At 42.5% G+C, this 22,238-nt stretch overlaps 1 protein-coding gene across 3 annotated transcripts in view; it reads left to right on the forward strand.

The window, feature by feature from the left end:
* Positions 1–22,011, forward strand: part of LMO3 (LIM domain only 3) — a 119,642-nt gene extending 97,631 nt beyond the window's left edge. For all 3 annotated transcript variants that reach the window (XM_081956931.1, XM_081956930.1, XM_081956932.1), the window contains exons 3-4: positions 5,570–5,695; positions 21,247–22,011. In XM_081956931.1, coding sequence (XP_081813057.1) covers positions 5,570–5,695; positions 21,247–21,352 — 232 coding nt within the window. In that variant the 3' untranslated portion in view covers positions 21,353–22,011. The remainder of the gene's footprint in view (positions 1–5,569; positions 5,696–21,246) is intronic.
* Positions 22,012–22,238: the final 227 nt, after the last annotated feature.

The following is a 22,238-nucleotide window of genomic DNA, read 5'->3' on the forward strand; positions in this document are numbered from 1 at the left end:
AAAACACCTTTTCAAATGATGCTTTCCTTCATTCTGGACAGCCATTCCTGCAATTCTCAAGACAATAGGATTTGGCCACACATACCAGGAGTTACAGCCCAACATATCTAGTTGTGAGTTGCATGTAGCAAAAATTGTTTGTGGGTTTTGTGTAGATACGTGAGTGGGGGAAGAGGGGTCTGTGGGTATATTCAGATGTGCTGGGATGTCATTCAAATTGTGCTTAGCGAGGAATTCTTACTGAATCACAACTCCTTCCAATTTGGCCTGGGTGATGCAGGTTTACAAAACAGGTTTCATTTTCATTATCTGTGTTGTCAGTCCCGAGATTCCTCGTGTAGCACCTTTGAATTCATTACCTTAAAACTGTTTTTAATTTGGAATTTCCCCGGAGAGCCATTATATTTTTCTGCTGTCAGCCTGATGTTGAAGAGCAAAAACGCAAAGGGCCGGATGTGGCATTTTCATCTATTTTCTATCATACTTGCAAATGGCAACAGCAGGTTGTGCACAAAGAATAGCATTCCTTTTTCCAGAAAAAGAAAGTTTATTTAGATGTATTAAGTAGCTTCGCATTGGCATTGATAGAAAACATGGGCCATGACCCAAAATTTATAATGCAGCATTCCAAAATAACCATTCTTCCTGCATGTGTGGGGAGCTACCGTATTTTTCAGACTGTAAGATGCACCGGAGTATAAGACACACCAAGATTTTGAAGAGGTAATTTTTTTAAAAAAAGTTTTTGCACTCTGCAGGCCTCCCAAACCCTCTGCATGCCTTATTTTTTTGTGGAAAATGGGACTTGTAGAGAGTTTGAGAGGCCTGCAAAATGCTCCTGGGGGCCGGGGGGGCAAAAATGAGGGAAAACAGCCCTTTTTTAATGAAAATGTGCCCATTTTTTTTTTTTTGCAAAAAACAGGGCATGCATAGGCTTTGGGAGGCTTGTAGACTGCTCCTGGGGGCTGGGAGGGCAAAAATGGGCAAAACCACCCTGTTTTTCACTCATTTTCGCCCTCCCCAGCCCCCTGGAAGCCCCCTAAAGGCTATGCACGTCCATTTTTGTGAAGGGGTCGGGGTTTCAGTGTATAAGACGCACCCAGATTTTCACCATCTTGGTGGGCGGGAAAAGGTGCATCTTATACTCTGAAAAATACGGTAGTTTATTTCTTGTAATATCAGTTTTATGGGGGGAAACAGTTTTGAACAATGCATTCAAGTGTCTGGTGACTTAAGTTGCTGCCACGCATCTATTTTGCAAAGGGTTAACAGGCTCCTAATCGCCCAATCATCTTAGAACTGCTTCATAATGTCTTGGTAATACCACACTTGGACTGTTGCATCAGGCTTGGTCACTGCAATATATAAAATCTATATTTAAAAAGTTGTTGATGTTCATAATGTTGATAATTAAGGGCCTGGAAACTAAAACATATACAAAATAGTTGCAGGAATTGGGTATGTCTAGTCAAGTAAAAAGAAGGAGTAGGGGTGACATGATAGCTGGGTTCCAATATTTGAGGGCCAAAGAAGAAGGGGGTCAACCTATGAGCCATGGTAGCTCAGTGGTTAGAATGTAGTACTGCATGCTACTTCTGCTGACTGCCGGCTGCCAGCATTTTGGCAGTTTGAATCTCACTGGCTCAAGGTTGACTCAGCCTTCCATCCTTTCGTGGTCAGTAAAATGAGGACTCAGCTTGTTGGGGGCAATAAGCTGACTCTGTAAACAGCTTAGAGAGGGCGTAAGGCACTGTGAAGCGGTATGTAAGTTTAACTGCTATTGCTATTCTCCAAAGCGCCTGAAAGCAGGATAAGAAGCAATGGATGGAAACTGATCAAGGAGAGAAGCAATCTAGAATTAAGAAGAATTTTCCTGGCAGTGAGAACAATGAACCTGTAGAACGACTTGACTTCAGAAGTTGTAGTTGCTCCTTCAGTGGAGGCTTTGAAGAAGAGACTGGGCAAAGTCCTTTGTCTGAAATAGTATAGGGTTCCATCTGAACAGAGGGTTGGACTAGAAGACCTCCAAGGTCCTTCCAACTCTGTTGTTCTGTTTTGTTCTGTCCCTTTATTGTCCAACATATCCCCAGACTGTACAACACTAGCAACAAAGCAACAGTATCTCCATCAATCTGCTTTCTCATCATTCTCTTAAATCTTGATTTGTTTTTCCTCCTTCTCCCTGCTTCAGAAACAGATGAATATTGAAGGAAGGTGCATTTTTCTTACTTTAGTTCCGTCGGATGGCTTGTCTGCCTGTTTGACCTAACACCTCCCCTGTAGGCTAACTCGCTATGCAGTGGTTGATAGAAACATGTAACACTGAATACTTCTGTGATTATAATTACACTGCCCATGTACGCAGTGTGAGATTGCGAGCGAAGCAAACGTAATAGCTGCATGGGTGGTATATAATTTTTATTTATTAGTATTTATTAAATTACTACCTCACCTGTCTTTACAATACAGTCGTGAAACCATATAAATGCATGAATGAAAGCAGAGCTGAAAAACAGAGTTAAAAAGCAGGTTAAGCCTTAAAGGTAAGGATAAATCAGATTGAGTCGGCTACTAGCTGGGAAATCTGCTAATGTAGAATAACACAGGGGTCACGAACCTTTCCGACCTCAGGGACCACTAAATTCATAATTTTAAATCCTGCAGACCACTAATATGATCTGCCTAATGACCAGCTGTGAGGGCGTGGCTACATGATCATGTGATGGGGTGGGCGTGGCCAACTCGATGTCACTCATGGCGAGGGGCACTTCACCAGCCTCTATTTGTCACTCCTCGCCTTCCCTCCCAGGCTCCTTAGGGCCCCAAAAGGAAGCAGTTGTTGGAGCTAAGCAGCCACCATGAGAAAGAGTTGGCAAAACAGCTCAGTTCAAATTGGATCTGAGCGAGAAGGAGGCTCAGCAGAAGCACCTCACTGAGGACTACGAGCATAGGCTTTCCAAGCAGAGGGAAGACCTGCGGGAGTGCAAGGCCAGCTACTGGTGCCTGGAGGCTCAGTGGGCTGAGATGGTCAGCCAGTTCCAAGCCATGATGCACTCCCACTGGAACAAGGCCTCCGGCTCTTCGCCACCAGTGGTGCTTCCCTCCAGCCTTCGCCCAAAGCCCTGCACCAGAAGAATGAAGGCAGACCCCAAGTCAGAATTTCTGCCCCCCTCCGAAGGGGGAGATTCTCTGCAGCAACACAAACATTCATTGCACGTATCCAGCCCAGGGGCCGTAGTTTGAGGACCCCTGATTTAGTGCAATATAAAAAATGCAAATAATTTTTCTGCGAACCACCAAAATTTTCTCGCAGTCCACCTGTGGACCATGGACCATGGACCACCAGTTGGTGACCACTGGAATAACAAACATCCTGCCCTGGCTATCTCAAGTTTCCAGCTTCAGTTCAAAGGATGGGTTACTACCTGTAAAGCCATCCAGCACTGCTTAAGGAAAACCTTGCCAAGCATGAGTGTGCTTATCCAATCTAGCCCAGTCATCTGGAGGTGGGCGGGGCTGTTGATCTCCCCTCTATGCAAGGTACATGGAACTGGGTTAGCTACCAAGACATCAGCCAACCATAGAAATAGGCCAGTTTGGTCTGGTGGTTAAGGTACCAGGCTAGAAAGCGGGAGAAGGTGAGTTCTAGTCCTACCTTAGCCATGAAAGCTAGCTGCATGACGTTGGACCAATTCCCAAGAGTTGGTGAGTCCTAGTCCTGCCTTAGTCATGAAGGCCAAGTGGGTGACTTTGGGCCAATCGCTAGGAGACAATGAGTTCTAGCCTCACCTTAAGGATGAAAGTCAGCTTGGTGTCCTTGGGCCAGTCACTCTGTCTCAGCCCAATTCACCTCACAGGGTTGTTGAGAGGAAAATAGGAGCAGGAAGGTGTGTTGGAGATGTTTGTTGTCTTGAGTTATCTGCAAAAAATGATAATTAGCAGGAAAATAAATAAATAAACCAAGCAAGCCCTAAAATCTTTTTTTTTCAAGCAGGCTTTTGGCCCATAGCGTGTTTGTGGATAGCCATTATTTTAATGAGCTTTGTTATAATCTCTTTTCTGTCTGCTGTATTATCTTGTTGATGCATGAACCAGAGTCTTATGGTGGTCCATTTGGAATCCTTAGGTGATAAAAATAAGAGTCTGTTTAAGTTGTCTTTTATTAATCATCTGTTCATGTACGGTATTAAATTTACATGTCCACCCAACTCACAAGCAGCTCCATACAGCATAACACCCACAAAACAGGATAACACCCACAAAACATCACCATCACCCCATGGTGGCAACAGATCACAGCCACACTAACCATGTGATTGCCTCCATATCAGCCTGGGGTCGCCTGCCCCACTGACAGAATCATATTGTTGGGGTTTCCCGGAGAAGTAACATCTAAGGGAGATGGGCGGTTCAAACACTGAAAAGTAAATAAAAACAAATAACTAGCAAGGTGGGATCCAATCTTCTCCTTTGAATGACTTGGAACAAAGAGTAGCATGGCAGAGTTTAGAGTTAAAGCATTTCAATAGAGTTTTAAAATTGCTCCCGCAGTATAATATACCGGCATTTCTAATGTGGCTATATATAGTTGACTGCCTCATTTACTTTAATAGGCTCCTTCTATAACATAATCATAGCTATAAGCATTGCTTAGGGTTGGAAGGTGCACGAACCACTAATGCTTTCTGACACTTTAAATGATTTCTTCACGAAACGTTCTTTAATAATGGTAAAGCTTTTAGCACTAGGTGTCAAAAATGACTGGGAGACTAGCTTCTCCCCACCAGGCCCAAAGTATTATTTCTTCTCATGCTGAAGTGCATGCATATTGTAAATAAACAGCACCAAGGCCATGGTTTTTGCAACATGGTCCCATGGCTGCCTTCAAATCCTCAGCCGTTTTCGTGCTGCACTTTCAAATCGACGGCTCACTAATGTGATTTTTTTTTTAACTTTCTTTTTTTCCCCCTCCCATCTTGAAGTGGCAAGACTTTAATGCACTTCAGATTAGCAATAGTTCTTCTAGAGACAAGTGGTAAACATTATGTTGCGATGATAGAGGACTTATTTGCAAACGATTAACAAGGGGGACGGTTTGTCTTCAGAAGTTGTGGGCACTCCATCACGGGAGGTTTTTAAGAAAAGACTGGACAGCCACTTGTCTGAAATGGTGCAGGGTCTCCTGTTTGAACAGGGGGTTGGACTAGAAGACCTCCGAGGTCCCTTCTACCGTGTTTCCCCCAAAATAAGACAGGGTGTTATTTTCTTTTGACCCCTGAAATAAGCACTTAGCCTTATTTTCAGTGAGGTCTTATAATTTTGGAGGTGCAGGAGATGGCAAGCGTGGTCACCTCATGGCTGCTGCTGCGTTGCAATATTTGGGGGGAGAGCTTATTTTCAGGGGAGGGCTTATTTTAGCACATGCGCTCAAAAGTCCGATTGGGCTTATTATCTGGGGAGGTCTTATTTTCGGGGAAACAGGCAGCTCTTTTCTGAATGATTCTTGGGCGCCTTGTTTATTTCCTCAGCCAATCTTTGTTTCTTTCTCTGTCCCCACCACCATCGGCAGGTTATTTGGTGTGACTGGAAACTGTGCAGCCTGTAGCAAGCTTATCCCCGCGTTTGAGATGGTGATGAGAGCCAAGGACAACGTCTACCACTTGGACTGTTTTGCGTGTCAACTGTGCAATCAGAGGTAAGAGACTTCGCCAGGGAATCGCGCAGCCCGTGTCCAAATAAAGCCAGAGACGCTGAGACAAACTTGCAGTTTTATATAAATAAATATATTTTGCATCAACATATACAACAAAGTTGTTGTATATGTAGTATATTGCCTATTGCCTATTGTCAGGCAAACTGGAGCATCGTGAGGTAAATCAAAGGCCACACGAGAGAAAAAAGGCGGGAAAAGGGGGGAACTCCCCCTCTACACCCACAGCAACCAATCACAGCGCAGATTGCCTCAAGCAGGAGCCCGCACGCCAATCAATCAATCACAATTGTGCATTCTGACTCACTGCACAACCCCACTACTCTAGCTAGTAAATTTAAACAACTGAACAGACTTTTCAATGCATTTCCATGGGCTGATGCCAACTGGCTCTGCTTAGAAAAGAACAGCCTTAGGCATGTGCCAATGGACTCTGGGCTGAATTTACTTTGATTAACAAAGTAAGATAAGGCATGGCTTCATTTCTTCCATCCCATCCCATCGGATGATATTCAGATGTACCACGAACCAGAGTATATCATTGTGGGTATTAAATCTCAGACTCATCTGCTCTACTTACTGATTTAATCGTGACTTTGATTAGGCTATGCCTTGCAATCAACAACCTGTCCCAGGTATCGGAGAAAATGAACAGAAGCATCTAACATCCACTGAGTAGAGAAAGGAAGAAGGCGCTGGCACCTCCAACACCAGCCACTCCTACTAGTTGATGGGTTTCAGGCACAGCACACAGGAAGGGAAGCATAGTGAGGACTTAGTGCAGGGGTCAGCAACCCGCGCTTTTCTGGAGCAGCATGTGGCTCTTTCATCCCTCTGCTGCAGCTCCCTGTTGCCGGTCGGCTCCACAATTGATAGGGCTTTCAGTTAGGACAGGTAGAGGAAAAATGACGCCGCTCTAGGAGGAGACTCTATGGTGGGGAACTGGACTTCCAGTTAGGATCTTTATAGCTCTTTGAGTGTTTAAGGTGGCCAACTCCTGACTTGGTGCATCTAGCATTATCTCTTTCTATCCATAGCCTTCCTCTGCCCCCATGGGAATTTTGAGGGCACCAGACTGCAGGAAAATGAGCTTATGTTAAAGATGATGGCTAAAAACCCTAATCTCCAAGCAGGAATTTAATATGGTGCCTGCTCTTTCTTTTAGAGATCTCTTTCATTTCTCCTGGTGCATCTTGGAGAAGCCTTGCAAATTTAGATTAGGTTCATATTTTGGACTCTAGCGTTAAAACTGACTCAGCCCTCCAACCTTCTGAGGTCCGTAAAAATGGAACCAGGTTGTTGGGGACAATATGCTGACATTGTAAACTTAGAGAGTGCTGTAAACTTAGAGAGTGCTGCAAAGCACTATGAAGCGATATATAAGTCTAAATGCTATTGCTAAAACTGGAACAAGACTTCAAACTTTATTATCTACCATTTTTAGTATTTTAGTCTCTTTTTAGCTCAGTGTGAGGCTGTGCTAAAATGTACAATGGATGCATGAGTAAACCATAAGAGGAAGAATTCAGATTTCTTGAAAACCACTCCAGTCTCCTCTAACAAAATAAGTTCTTGCTAGTTCTTTACAATAGGGTGCATAAAGATAAAGGTTCCCCTCGCACATATGTCCTAGTTGTTCCCAACTCTAGGGGGCGGTGCTCATCTCCATTTAAAAGCCAAAGAGCCAGCGCTGTCCTAAGATGTCTCCGGCATGTGGCCGGCATGACTAAATGCACAAGGCACATGGAATGCTGTTATCTTCCCACCAAAGGTGGTCCCTCTTTTTCTACTTGCATTTTTACATGCTTTTGAACTGCTAGGTTGGCAGAAGCTGGATCAAGTAACGGGGGCTCACTCCATTACACGGCGCTAGGGACTCAAACCACTGAACTGCCAACCTTTCTGATGAACAAGTTCAGTGTCTTAACCACTGAGCCACCGCATCCCTATACAGGGTGCATAGATATCAGTTAAACTTCATTCCTAGCAAGCCTCTTCTATTTTTCTATTTATGTTGAAGTTGTACTTAACCACATTTGCCTAGGACAGCATTCTCTCAGGGCCAGATGTATTGGATTTTTTTTAACTCTCATATAATCTCATTCGGATCCAAAACATCTGGAGGACACCAGGTTCAGGAAATTTCATCTAAGAAATGGTATGTAATTCATGGGTAAAAATGAGCTGCTGGCTTATGGTGGAAGACCAAGGGAAATGCTGAAAAAGACAAGGCTTAATTCTACATATATGGAAAGCATAATCTTACATGGTGACACTCCAATGGAGGCAATAGAAAATTAAGCTCTAATTTATAGCAGGAGATTATTACTCTTCGTGAAACTTGGAGAGGGATTAGTCTATGGCTCTTTAGAAAATCAGCATGTAATGTTCAGATAATAATATTAGTGGAACTATGCTTTAAATCATGGAGAAAATCTTTGTGGTCGTTAAGAGTCAGCAATGAGTTGATGGCAGGTAATCAGTCAATCAAGTATGTGGTTTAAGCCATAAACCAGTGTTGAAATTCATTTTTTTTTACTACCAGTTCTGTGGGCCTGGCTTGGTGGGCATGGCAGGTGAAGGATACTGCAAAATCCCCATTCCCTCCCCACTCCTGGGGGAAGGACATTGCAAAATTTCCATTCCCACCCCTCTGGGGCCAGCCAGGCGGTATTTGCCAGTTTTCCGAAATACTCAAAATTTCCACTACCGGTTCTCCAGAACCTGTCAGAACCTGCTGAATTTCACCTCTGCCATAAACCATTAAAAAAAAAAACATTTGTTTTGCCTTTATCAAGTGTAAGAGTTAGGAATTTTTCTCCAGAACATAAGGTAGTAACATCTGCAAAACCACGACTGATCTTTAAAAGCTAAGCAGAGGTCGACCTTCCTACTTCCGGGAAGGGAAGCTGGCAGGAAAACTCAGGACTCTGGAGTAGGGAGGTAAAAAGCTATTCTGAAATATATGAACAGCAAATAATTTCCATATTATTTCTGAGAAAATTAGATGGATGTGACCAGGAAATCACCAGAATCAAATTCAACTCAAAGGAGATATTCCTTTTTTAAAAAAAGGGAAAAAAATTGTGGGAGTAGAGACTAGAGGTTCTTTGGGACTGAAGGTGTCAGGCATAATCATATTTATATCTTAATTTCCCTAACCGTATTCCTAGAGAAAATTGCCTTCCATAGGAAGAAATAGTCCCAGTGGTCCAATGTTGAGCTCTCTCTCTCCCCTCCTCAAACTGCTTTGAGATTTGATTTTAATGATGAAAAGTAGATTTTAAATTGATACAAAATAATGAGTAAGACTTTAAGCCCCACCAGAGATTCTTCTTCTTCTCTCTCTCTCTCTCTCTCTCTCTCTCTCTCTCTCGCCCTCTCGCTCTCGCACACACATACACACACACATACATACGTGCACAGCTTAAATTAAAGAAGATAGTAGTAGAAGTAGTAGTAGTAGTAGTAGTAGTAGTAAGTAGTAGAGGAAGAAGAAGAAGAAGAAGAAGAAGAAGAAGAAGAAGAAGAAGAAGAAGAAGAAGAAGAAGAAGAAGAAGAAGAAGAATCTCTGCAATTAAAATTCTGCCAAAGTGAACCCTTTTAATCTTGCTGCAAAGTCTACGAGCCACCACATTTCCATACCCCGAAAAGAAAATTTGCTTTCTCCTCAGTCTACTTTATAGTAGAAATCTGATTCACAGAAGGTTTTTAAAGAGGTGTGGCAGGTTGGAACCACTTTGGATCACCTTTTCTTGAAAAGGGTGTGTGCGCTCGTCGGGGCCGCGCTCCAGAAAAGCCGAACTTCCGGGTCCTAGCGCATATACCCGACAATCCATTTGGGTTGCTTTGTTTACCATCCCTGGCCTGTTTTGACATCACCTTCTTCTCCCTTTCTTTTCTCCCTCCCTCCCTTCTCTACTTCCTTCCTTCCTCCTTTCCCTTCCTTCTTCCCTTACCTCTCCTCTTCCTCTTCCCCTTCCTATCCTCTCCTTCTCTCTTTCTCCCTTCCATCTTCCTCTCCTCCTCTCTATCTTCCTTCCCTTTTCTTCCTCTCATCTCCTCTCCTCTCTTCCTTTCTCTCCCTCCCTCCCTTCTCTACTTTATTCTTTCCTCATCTCCTTTCCCTTCCCTCTTCCCTTCTTCTCTCTGGCCCTTTCCCTTCCTACCCTTGGAGTAGGGTGCTTGATGAAGTAGCTACAGGAAGTTCTTGCCTTCAACAGTTCATTTAGTGACATTCAAGGTTACAACAGCACTGAAAAAAAGTGGCTTATGACCATTTTTCACGCTTATGACCATTGCAGCATCCCCATGGTCTCATGATTTACATTCGGATGCTTGAGAACCGACTCACATTTATGACGGTTGCAGTATCCCAGAATCATGCGGTCCGCTTTTGCGACCTTCCCACAGGGAAACTCAATGGGGAAACCAGATTCACTTAACAGCCATGTTACTAGCTTAACAACTGCCGTGATTCACTTAAGAAATGGGGCAAGAAACATCGTAAAATAGGGCAAAACTCACTTAATAAATGTTTTACTTGGCCACAGAAATTTTGGACTCAATTATGGTCAGAAGCTGAGGACTACTTGTATTTACCTTTTCCTTTACAAGGCAAATTCCTAACCTGCCTATTTTGGGTTTTGCTATTTTTCAAATGCTGAAATGCCAAACATTTAAAATCTGTTCCAAGTGTGAGTGCTTTTATGTATATCTGGTGCACACATCCATGTTGGCACACAGCGTTACTTGGGAAAAAGAGCTGATTTGTGAGCCTGCAAAAAGGGACAGTAACCAGAAGCAATTGGCATGGGACAGTAACAGTGGTGGGTTACGACCGGTACGGGTGTACCGGTGCCTGCCGGGAGCACCAAGTACCGTTCCAGTACAGTGCTCCGGAGGGCCCGCCCTCCCGCGCTCCTTACCGGTATTTGAAGTTTTCGGGGCTTACTCGCACGGAGCGTACGGCGCCTGTGCGACACTCCGCCAAGCAGCTGGAGCATCGCAGAGGTATCGCGGAGGCATCGCCGGTGGTAAGTACGCATGCGCACAGTGCATGCGTTCATGTGCTGGACGCCTGGCCCTGTTGCAACATACCAGTTACAACAGGATCTGGAACCCACCACTGGACAGTGAAGTAATGGGAGAATCGGCCCAAGCTCTTTTTGATATATGATAGTGTTGTAGTAAGTCCTTCCCCCCCCCAACTGTAGTAACTTTCCCCCCTCCCCCATGCAGTGCAAATTGTGCAGCTGCCATAATTACAGCTTTCTACAATTACATTCTAAAACAAAGCTAAATTGACCTTTCTCATTGCGTTGTGCAGAAAATTAAAATATCAGACAAGTAATAACCACTGTTTAAACAATGTAATAATGCTAAGCAATTAGAAGTTACAGGGCCATTTACAGCTCCTATACATCAAGCTTGTTTTGGTGCAGAACTAAAGAGTCTGCATTCAAAATAAGGTCAGTCTTTACCCTACCAGGAGGAGGATCTCCCGTACTCAAGGAGGAAATGATTGCATCCTCTCTTGAATTGAGACTCAAAAGTCTGTTCCCATTGTCATTCCTCCAGCTACTCTTCCAGGGTCTTTATTAAATGTGCCTAATACCTACCCCTACATGTTCGCTTCATTTATTCCGTGCCTCAGCTGCATATCTTTAGCATTGGTTATGCACAATTAGCACTTAGTTATTGTCTTCTCGCTTCTGTAAGATAAAAAGCTCTTTACCGCGAGAAGTCAACTAATCTTTAGCAGTCAAGCAAGGCAAGTAATGTTTGATACCCTCAGAACAAAATGTTTATGGAGATTCTCAGTCATTCAGGTCATGGTTATCCCAAAGCAGAGGTGAATTTCTACCGGTTCGCATCAGTTTAGTGGTAATTTGGGTTGGGTCGCAGAACCGGCAGCGACCCAGGCTGGCCACGCCCCTGAACCGGTTCCCCAGTCTCCATTGCGGGCATGTTTTTTATTAGTTTTTCATGGTCTTTGTTCATGTACAGAACAATGTACAGTGAACCGGTACCAACACAAGTAAGAACCCACCCCGTCCCAAAGATGCTTTTTCAAAAGGCAACTGGCAACTTTTTCCTTGAAGACATTTCGCTTCTCATCCAAGAAACTTCTTCAGTTCAGTCAGTTCACTTCAGGCCAGTCAGAACTGAAGAAGCTTCTTGGATGAGAAGCGAAATATCTTCGAGGAAAAACAAAGTCCGGTTGTTATCCCAAAAGGTGCTTTTTCAAAAGGCAGTTGGACTTTGTTTTTCCTCGAAGACATTTCGCTTCTCATCCAAGAAGCTTCTTCAGTTCCGTCAGTTCACTTCAGTCAGAACTGAAGAAGCTTCTTGGATGAGAAGCGAAATGTCTTCAAAGGAAAAACAAAGTCCAGTTGCTTTTTGAAAAAGCAGGATGGGACCCCAGAACACAAGATGGGACAAAGTTTCTTCAGGCTTGGGAGAGAAATGAGGTTGGATTGGGGTGGGTTTTCCGCTCTCCCCACCCCACCCTTGAAAACCTTGTTACAAGAGGAAATACAGTGGTGCAGGGGTGAAATTCAGCAGGTTCTGACAGGTTCTGGAGAACCAGTAGCGGAAATTTTGAGTAGCTTTGGAGAACCGGCAAATGCCACTTCTGGCTGGCCTCAGAGTGGGGTGGGAATGGGGATTTTGAACTGATTGTAAAAAAAAAAATGAATTTCACCACTGCAATGGTGGCTGTGGCTTTTGCTACCAAAGCAAGGATTAGATTTTGTAAACCTTCAGAGTACAGCAAAGGAGAGTTCCATACTTGGAAGAAATAGCACAAACCTTGTAGATCATAGCCAGATCACCTGATAACAGAAATTTCAAGGGAGACAAGGCAGTTTCTAGAGGTGTGCTATGAATTGCTATGGATTCCAGTGCTGATTCTTTCCAGATGTTCACCATATACCATATTATGGTCCAAACAAGTCAAGATGATGATATGATCAAAGTCAGGCACAAGTTTGGACCGTACCATCGCAGCCATACCTTACAGCCGCACCTGGCTCTAAGCCGGATGAAAATTTATATAAACCGTGGATGTGGTTTTATAAACCTGCCCATGACTTAGAATGAGAATGAAAATAGAAATAGAGACATCCATTGGAAAGCAGCTTCAGGTTTGGGTGTATTTGAAACTACAGCCTGTCAAGCTGCTGTTATTGTGTTGCTTTAAAAAAAAAACCTTGGTTGTAGCACTCCATTTCTTCAATTGCAGAATTATGCCTCCTGAGCTGCAGGCTTTTAAAAGAAAAATCTGGCTTAAAGCCTTTCAGCTCATCTTTGTAGACGGGGATATGATTCAAAAATTTTAGCAACCCGTTCTCTGCCCGGTTGCTGGGTGGACATGGCCATGGTGGGCGTGGCCTACTCAGCCACATGCACCACGGCAGGGGGGCGTTTTCACCCTCCCCAGGCTCCAGAGGCCGGAAACGGTCCCATTTCCGGAACTTCCGGGAGGCCCATTTTTTGCCCTCCCAGAGCTTTTGCATGGGCACCTGGCATCCAAAACAGGCCGCTTGGAGACTCCTGGGAGAGGCAGGGCGGGGTGGGAGGGGCTAGACAGTCCTTGCAACTACCAGTTCGGCGAACCAGATATAAAATTAGCATCCAGTTCACCCGAACTGATCCAAACCGGCTGAATCCCACCCCCGTTTGTAGATATGTTGAGAGTTTATTTTATTACATTTAGTCTTAACCATAAGACATTAAGTTACAGTAGGTTGTAGGCAAGGGAACTGGGTCAGTTTTATTTGTCAATCTCCCTTTTTGCGTAGACATTGGTAGCAGGACATGTTAATTTACTGTAGCAAAAAATCAGGACATTTTGATATGTTTTTAGGAGCTGCAGCTGTATTGCCTTCATACAGTAGGCCCCAATCTCAGCTTGTTGGAAGATAGATGAGACAAAAGGTACGAAGAAAATTCTTAAAAGATTAGTGTTTATATGTTTTGGAAACGAGGGATTTGCTGTTTCGAAGACTTTATTGAAGGCAAGAACAGGCCATTAATAATCTCTTGTTAATTTTTCATCCCACAAAAACACAAAACCCTTAAGTCAAAATGCATGGTGGAGATTTATTTTATAATGGTAGAAGTTTTAAACACGAAAAGTAGAAATTGGAAACTTTAAGTAGGCTCTCCAAGCATAAAGTTTATACATGATGGACTAGATAGGTGATGATAGTCTAATTTAAGTCAAGGTTTAGTCAAGCTTCCATTTGTTTAAAGGTAACAGCCCCCCACACATGGTGCTAGCTGTTTCCTGCTTTAGGGCCGGTGCTTGTCTCTGTTTCAAAGCTGGAGAGCCAGCACTGTCCGAAGACTAAATGCCCAAGGCGCACGGAATGCTGTTACTTTCCCACCAAAGTTGGTTCCTATTTTTCTACTTTCATTTTTATGTGCTTTCGAACTGCTAGGTTGGCAGAAACTGGACAAGTAACGGGAGCTCACTCCCTTACACGGCACTAGGGATTCGAACCGCTGAACTGCCGACCTTCTGATCGACAAGCTCAGCTTCTTAGCCACTGAGCCACCGCGTCCCATTAAAGTCAAGGTTTATTAGGTGGCAAAAGAGTCTTATTACACACACACCTAATTTCTCTCGCCTGCAACCTTCACAAACTTGCCTGCCAACTAAGTTTCTCACGAGGTTCAAACCGGGAAACTGGTTCAAAAACTGTTTGCAAAGCAACTGTGTTTTCTAACTGATTTGCTAAAAGGGGAACTTCCTGTTCTCTTCTCCACATAGAAGATTAGAAACCCATTATTCAAAATGGCTGAAGAGATACTTCCTTTGACCTTCCATTTGTCCTTGTTCTGGAGAGCCTGTGATCCCTCACCGCTTGTGACTTCTGCCCATTGTGATTGGAATGCCAAGTAGCCGTCTTCTTTGGTTCTAAAATAGGAAGGGCTGCATAACGCCCCAGAATTTTTCATTCAACATACAGCATTTTCTATTTGGCGCTAGCACTGCTTCAGTTGCTGGGATTGCTAACACTGCTCCGCTGCTCCAGTTGATAGGACGTGAAGTGAAAAGAGGCCGCTGCACATGCTCCCTTTTAGATACGATCTTGAAATAGATTTGCAAGCAGGGGGAAAAGGTAACACACCTTTCGTGAGTTGTGCTCGGTTCCCGCTGATTATGCAGGCAACATTAGGATCGTGGCTTGTGGTAGACTTCTTCTCAGGTGCTCTTTCAGCTTCTCTGTCTAGACGACTCCTCTGGGATTTTAAAACTGTCTCCTAAATATAAATCAGTCAACCTTTGCTTTGCTGTTTTTAGCTGTTTCTCCCGTTCTTCCCTGTGAACTTGCACGGGGAGGAAGATTTAATTAGAATTGGAGGAGAGAGAAAGCTGTGGTACAAATTCTGGCTACTTCAGCCCTACGAGCCTTGGATCTGGTGGACTTCCATCAGTGGACTTTTACAGAGAAATGGCATCTTGTGCTATCTCCCACCATGGTGCTTGCCAAGCGAGAGATGACACTCCTGTTGCGTTTTTGTCTTTTTGTCCACCGAATGGTGTGAAAGAATAACTCAAGCTCTCCGTTTTTTCTAGCGTGAGCGATGGAATCGGTAGAAAGATTGGGATTTCACACTTTCCTTCCACATTTTATATTTAGATGATAGTTTGTGCATCTTCACGTTTTCACATGGATCGTTTTTATCTTAACTATATACATGGGCGGGACGAATATTTCCTCAAAGGGCAAGAACCTGATCGATGCCCACCCAGGCGCAAAAGAAAGAGAAGCTATAAAAGAAGATTTGCTCCCTCAGTCAGTCTCTTAGCTTTTGTTCTGTAAGAAATAATAATGAAATATAAAAATAGGCTGCGGGAGACCACAAATTGGGAAATAAGATCCGTTTGGTGAAACTTGATTTGTCCATAAATAACTCCAACATTTTCAGGATCATTTTATAATCTCTGTTTATAGAGAATGGGTTTTAATCCACAAATAGAAGAAAGACAGAAAGAGAAAGGAATGGGGGTTGAAGTTTGAGGGGCGGGCAGGAGAGAGAGAGAGAGAGAGAGAGACAGAGTCCACAAATAAACCGTCGAATTTTCCTTCGGGAGCCGAGCTAATTCTTTTCAATTCACTTTTTTTTATTACACTATTTTTTCCCCTTCTCTCTATTTAGCAAGCATAAGGATAAATTTCCAGAGCTACCCAGTTGGAAAATAAACGGCTTCGCTGTTTGTCTAGCATTCCGATCTTTACAAATGTAAATCAGTCCAACTGCTGTTCCATTTAAAACCTCGCAACTTCACAAAGCATTAAAGGCCCTCTTTTCAGTATACAATTTACTCGGTGACAATTTCCCTCAGATTTCGGCTTCCAGCATCATTAGAGAGTGACTGACTAATAAAATACGAGGGAGCCGCTATCAAAGGTTGGGCAGGTCAATGCACGTATAATTCTGTGTACTTTTCCCGGGTCACCTACACCAGACCCTGCTATTTGAAGGTTAAATTGTTGCAATTAAGTACATATACAGCCTATTCCCATAGCTACTCTGTTGTTCAATGTACTGTAAACAATGCATGCATTTATTTCGGCTCTTAATTGAGTCCAAAATGTTGCGGTTTGGAAGATTATTGCGGGGACTTGTGGGGGGGGGGAGGACATTGTAATCTAAGGTCAAATTAAAGAATGCTTCCTAGACCAAGGTGGGTAATTAGCTGGAGCAAAGGCCTTTTTGTCGGTCCACGTCAATGCAAAAGAAAAAAGTTCATTTGGGTGACTCTTTTTTTTTAATTGGACTGCAGCAGGCAGTTCCTCCAAGGATATGTTTATAGATGCAACTCTTGTAACAAACCGATTATGATGCCACCTCCCCTCCCCACAATAGCATCATTCATTAGCTAAATTCTTCTGTAGGCTGAAGGACTCCTGTCTGGCTGGGTCGGGGGGGGGGGGGGGGGGGGGGAGGGAGGTCCACTCTCTTCTCCAGACTGCATTTAAAGAGATCATTCTTTTGAAGTGGGGAGGAGGAGACCCATTGTACAAACCATCTACTTACGCCACCGTGTTAGGCTGTTTGGGTTTCTGTAAAAAGGCTGGTTTTTACCTCTTTCGAGCTCCAATTTTGGATTTAAAAAGATGGGGATAGGAGGAACCCTGCAAAGCTTTCGTTGCTTAATATTTCCCTGCTCTCCTGTAGCACCTCATGGTGACATAGGCCTAAATTTGGTGGCATCCATATCAGTTGCAAGGGTGGCTCAGTGGCTAAGACACTGAGCTTGTTGATCAGGAAGGTCGGCAGTTCAGTGGTTCGAATCCCTAGCGCCACGTAACAGAGTGAGCTCCCGTTACTTGTCCCAGCTTTTGCCAACCTAGCAGTTCGAAAGCACGGAAAAATGCAAGTAGAAAAATAAGAACCACCTTTGGTAGGAAGGTAACAGCGTTCCATGCCCCTTCGGCATTTAGTCATGCCGGCCACATGGCCATGGAGACATCTTCGGACAGCACTGGCTCTTTGGCTTTGAAACAGAGATGAGCACCGCCAGAGTCAGGAATGACTAGCACATATGTGCGAGGGAAACCTTTACCATGTGTGCAAGCGATAGATAAATAGCTAACATCAGATGTATCATTTCATCTATTTTCCTAGAAATCTGCTTTCACTGTAAAATTATTTCTGGTTATTATGGACGTCTTCGGCTTATGACATCTCCCAGGTATTACATCTTAGCCACAATTGAATATGCTGTTTCTTCTTCGCCTATATCTTTAAGCTCACATCTCACCAAGCCATAAAGTGGTTTATTTGGCTAGAGTTCTGCGTGTTGTATGAACCCAACTAATTTTAGTTAATTTATATCGACGTAATGCAATGTATCTGTAGCTTGGGGCATTGTGAAATTTCATAATATTGTTTCCTCCGATTTTGCAAACAAGCTTGTTGCTAATTATATCAACTAAAGTGATCCTGCTTATACTTATTTCGTCAACGTTTTGTGCACCTATTAATGTATCTTAACATTATTTTGAGAATTACTGTATATTTAACTGCTGTTCCTAAGGAATGCTACAGAAGGAGATCAAGCCAGCCAAATGATGAATGGATAATCAGTAAATGCATTCATTTGAAACTAATTTGTATTTCTCACTTTAAATACTTTGCTGCTTAATAACTATAAGGCATATATATTGTACGTTTTTGATGGGGGGGGGTGGAGGTAGTGGCCCAAGGCTCTATTAGTTAGCCTTTCCTAGTGTACAAGTGCCTACAAGTATTACATAGCTTAGGGCCTTGCCCTTCTAAATCTGGCCCCAGTGTGAATCCAACCATCGCTAACTGAGAAAATTGGGGTGAGCTGCATTGATTCTGCCCTCCTGTCTTGTGCCTATAGCTGCTTTTCTCAAATTAGAAAAAGGACACAAAGAGCTTATTCAACTTATCTACTGTTTACATTTTCTGAGCTTTGAAAGATTAATATTGAGGTACAGGTAGTCCTCCACTTACAACAGGACCACTGACAGTATCGAAAAAGTGACCTATGACCAGTGGTGGGATTCAGCCAGTTTGAACCGGTTGTTAACTTTCTAAGCAGTTCAGAAGAACTGGTTGTTGGAAGAAATCTCATTTTGTTTTTTTTCCACTTTGCAGGGCTAATCCTGTAAGGAAGGCAGGAAGGAAAATTCTGGTGTTGTTTCTAGCCTAATCTTTATTGCCCTGCTTACAGAAACTGCCTCTCGGGTTAACCCTTGTTACATTGTAACATTGACATTGAGTTCACCACGCCCACCCAGTCATATGATCACCGAGCCCCACCTACCCAGCTGGTCATTAGGGCAGAGAACCGGTTGTTAAATTATTTGAATCCCACCCCTGCCTATGACCCTTTTTCACACTTAACAACCATTGCAGCATCCCCATGATCACCTGATCAAAATTCAGACACTTGCATAATCACATTTATGACGGTGGCAATGTCCCGGGGTCATGTGATCCCCTTTTGCGACCTTCTGACTATGTCAGTGGGGAAAACCACTTAACAACTATGTTATTGACTTAACAATGGCAGTGATTCATTTAACAACTATGGTCATAAAATGGGATGAAATTCACTTGACAACTGTCTCGCTTAGCAATGGAAATTTGGGGCTCAATTGTGGTCGTAAGTCGAGGACTATCTATATAAACCAGTATTTTCTGCAAAGTTTTGCCCCGTGTCTTTGCAAGGCTACCTTGGTAGAGTGGTTCAGAAGGAAAGATTATGCCCCTGAGTTCAGAACTGATGCTATAATCAGAGAACACACTTTTTATATAGACATTGAAATTGTTGCTCTTTCTTTATATTGCACATTTTTTAAAAAATGGTTTTTATTTTTTTTTAAAAAAAGAACTGATGCTACCATAAGTCAACCACTCATTCAGAAGCAAAAGCCACACAAACATATAAGATAAAACATCTGCTCAAACCTTGATCAGTAATAATCCTCCAAGCCCAGACAACCAACCATGAAATATATTTTATTTATGTATGTAGCAGTCAAATTTTTATTAACTGCCCATCTTACCAAAAGCAACTCTGGGCACTATACAACAATCAGATCCTTATGTGGTCCTTTCTGTTAGCCCATACAAAACAACAACTGCCTCGGTGGCGCAGTGGTTAGAATGCAGTACTGCAGGAGGCTGCCAGCAATTTGACAATTCAAATCCCACCAGCCTCAAGGTTGATTCAGCCTTCCATCCTTCCGAGATGGATAAAATGAGGACTCAAATTGTTGGGAGCAATATGCTGACTCTGTAAACCACTTAGAGACGGCTGTAAAGCACTATGAAGCGGTATATAAATCCAAGTGCTAAGTGCTATAAATAAAACAATTGGATAAAAATCACAAATATAAAAACGACAGATACAGAAATCTACAAATATGCAACTAATTTGTATCCTGTGCCGTGGTGGCGCAGTAGTTAGAATGAAGTATTGCAGGCTAATTCTGCCGACTGTCAGCAGTTTGATTCTCACCGGCTCAAGATTGACTCAGCCTTCCATCCTTCCGAGGTGGGTAAAATGAGGACCCAGATTGTTGGGGCCAATAGGCTGACTCTGTAAACCGCTTAGAGAGGGCTGTGAAGTGTTAAATAAGTCTAAGTGCTATTGCTATTTTGGGCCACACCATCCCAATCCATTCCTATTCTGGATGTTAAGATTTCCTGAGCAACCAAACCACATAGAAGGTCAGCATTCTAAGTCTTGCTGGGATGAGGTTGTGAGGAGAAAGGGCTGGGTGTAGATAAGGAGACCCTTGGAAAATATGAAGAACTCGGTGTACTTCAAGACATGGGGAAGATTTTATGAATGGTTAAAGAAAGACATACAGAAAAGAAAGTAAAGGCAAGATATGGAACCCAGACGATACTTCATCAAGTAAGAAAAGGGGAGGAAGAGGGGGTGAAATAGGGAAGAGAATAATAATATATAAGAGGGGATGAGAGGAAGAAGAGGGGGAAGGAAGATAGAGGTGAGGAGAGGAAGATGGAATCATATGTGGTGGACCTGCCCGGAATCACAAAAATATTGGAAAAAAATTTGGAAGTGGGTGCAAGAAATCACGGGGGAACAAATAAAATATAAACCCGAAACCTTCTTACTGGGAATAATCAAAGGGAATTACACAAAAAAATTAAATACCTACTAACACATATACTAACCACAGCTAGAATAGCTTTTGCCCAATGCTGGAAGCAAAATAATACACCGCCGGATGAATTAGTGATTAAAAAAACCTTGGATTGCGCAGAGATGGACAAATTAACTCTAAAATTAAAGGACATAGAAGAATCGGAATACTACGAAATTTGGAATAATTGGTATGAATGGTTGGAAAATAAGAAAAATAATTAAGCCAAAAACAATATACATAAATAAACATAGAACTGTATATAAAAGTAGGTAAATATGTAAAATATCATAAAAATGTATAGATAAGATGACATAACGACTGTAATATATAGTAAAGAGAGAAAAACATGTATAGATAAGACGATGTAACCATGTACAAACTGTTGATATAACAATTGTAATATATGGTGAAAAGAGAAAAACAATAAAAATTATTTTTAAAAAAAGGAAGGGAGAAGGAGAGAGGGCAGGAAGGGGAAGAGGAAGAGAGGAGTAGGGGAGAGGAAAGGGAAGGAGAGAGGAAGGAAGGAAGGAAGTAGAGAAGGGAGGGAGAAGGAAAAAAAGAGAAAAGGTGGTGTCGAAACTGGCGAGGGGTGTTAAACAAAACAACCCAAATGGTATGTTATAACCCTGTAAATGGAATGACAAATGTATAAGAATGACGAATGTAAAAAAGAATAATAACTATGTGAATGTATACCTATAATTGTATGTAGAGAACCAAAAAAAAAACCCTTTTCCAGACAAAAAAGAAAAATATAAAGAACCGTGGTTGACCATCTTAAAAGTTTCCCCTCCTGGTTTGAAGCGTTGTCATAAAGAGCCTATACAAACTGAATCATCTTTTTCCTTTTTGCATTTCCAGATTTTGCGTGGGAGACAAATTTTTCCTAAAGAACAACATGATTCTCTGCCAGACGGACTATGAAGAAGGTTTAATGAAAGAGGGCTACGCCCCCCAGGTCCGCTGATTCAGCCCCTCCAAACTTCCCTCATCATGGGAAGCCCATCGTTCTTTTCTCTTTTTTTTCTGTTCTTTCCGTCTCTTTTTAACATGTATATAAGAAATGACACCAGAACCTACTAAATAGCATAGATATAGGGAGACAAAATGATCCTGTGGAATAAAAAGAGAACTGCACTTATCTGTAGTAAAAATTGCACCTGTTCACAGCTGGATGTCCATTAAAAATATTGTACATACTGCTGAAAGTTTAGATTTGATTTTGGCTTGCTGGTTTGGGGAGATGTTGTTGTTGTTTTTTTCCTTTCCCTTTTGTGTCCTTTGGCATGAGATGCTTATTTTGGACTAATGTACATAATATATTGTAAGATTTGAAGCACAAATGTAATACAGTTTTATTGTGTTACTATTTGTGTTCCCGTTTGCTTCTTTGTATTGTTGCATTTAGTACAATCGGTGTCTAAACTTTATGATATATTTATGCTTTCTGTATCTACCAGCTATTTTGAAAAAAAGCTATATCTTTCTAGTAAAACCAACAAGCGGGGGGGGGGGGGAGAGATTTTAAGAGCCAATCCCATTGTATTCTTCTCTGTATCGGAAGCTGTACAACTGTGCAACGTTGACCCTTGAACTATTCGAATTAAAAATAACAGATGAGATTGAGCCAATGTTAAGTACCTACTTCCATTGAAATGGATAGGACATATTTAAGTGCATGCTTAACTCTTCTGTTTAAATCAGTGGGCTTTAGAATTGCTTAACTTTTTACTAGATTATAATGCTAGCAACAGACAGGGCTGAAATTGCTGTGGTCCGAGACATTTTAGAAGTTCATTGGAAATCTGCTGCTGCTTTTTCCTTTAAGAAAAGAAATGATGTTAGCTCCTTTC

This window comes from Natrix helvetica, assembly GCF_964273705.1.
Source record: "Natrix helvetica genome assembly, chromosome: 6".
Lineage (NCBI taxonomy): Eukaryota > Metazoa > Chordata > Lepidosauria > Squamata > Natricidae > Natrix > Natrix helvetica.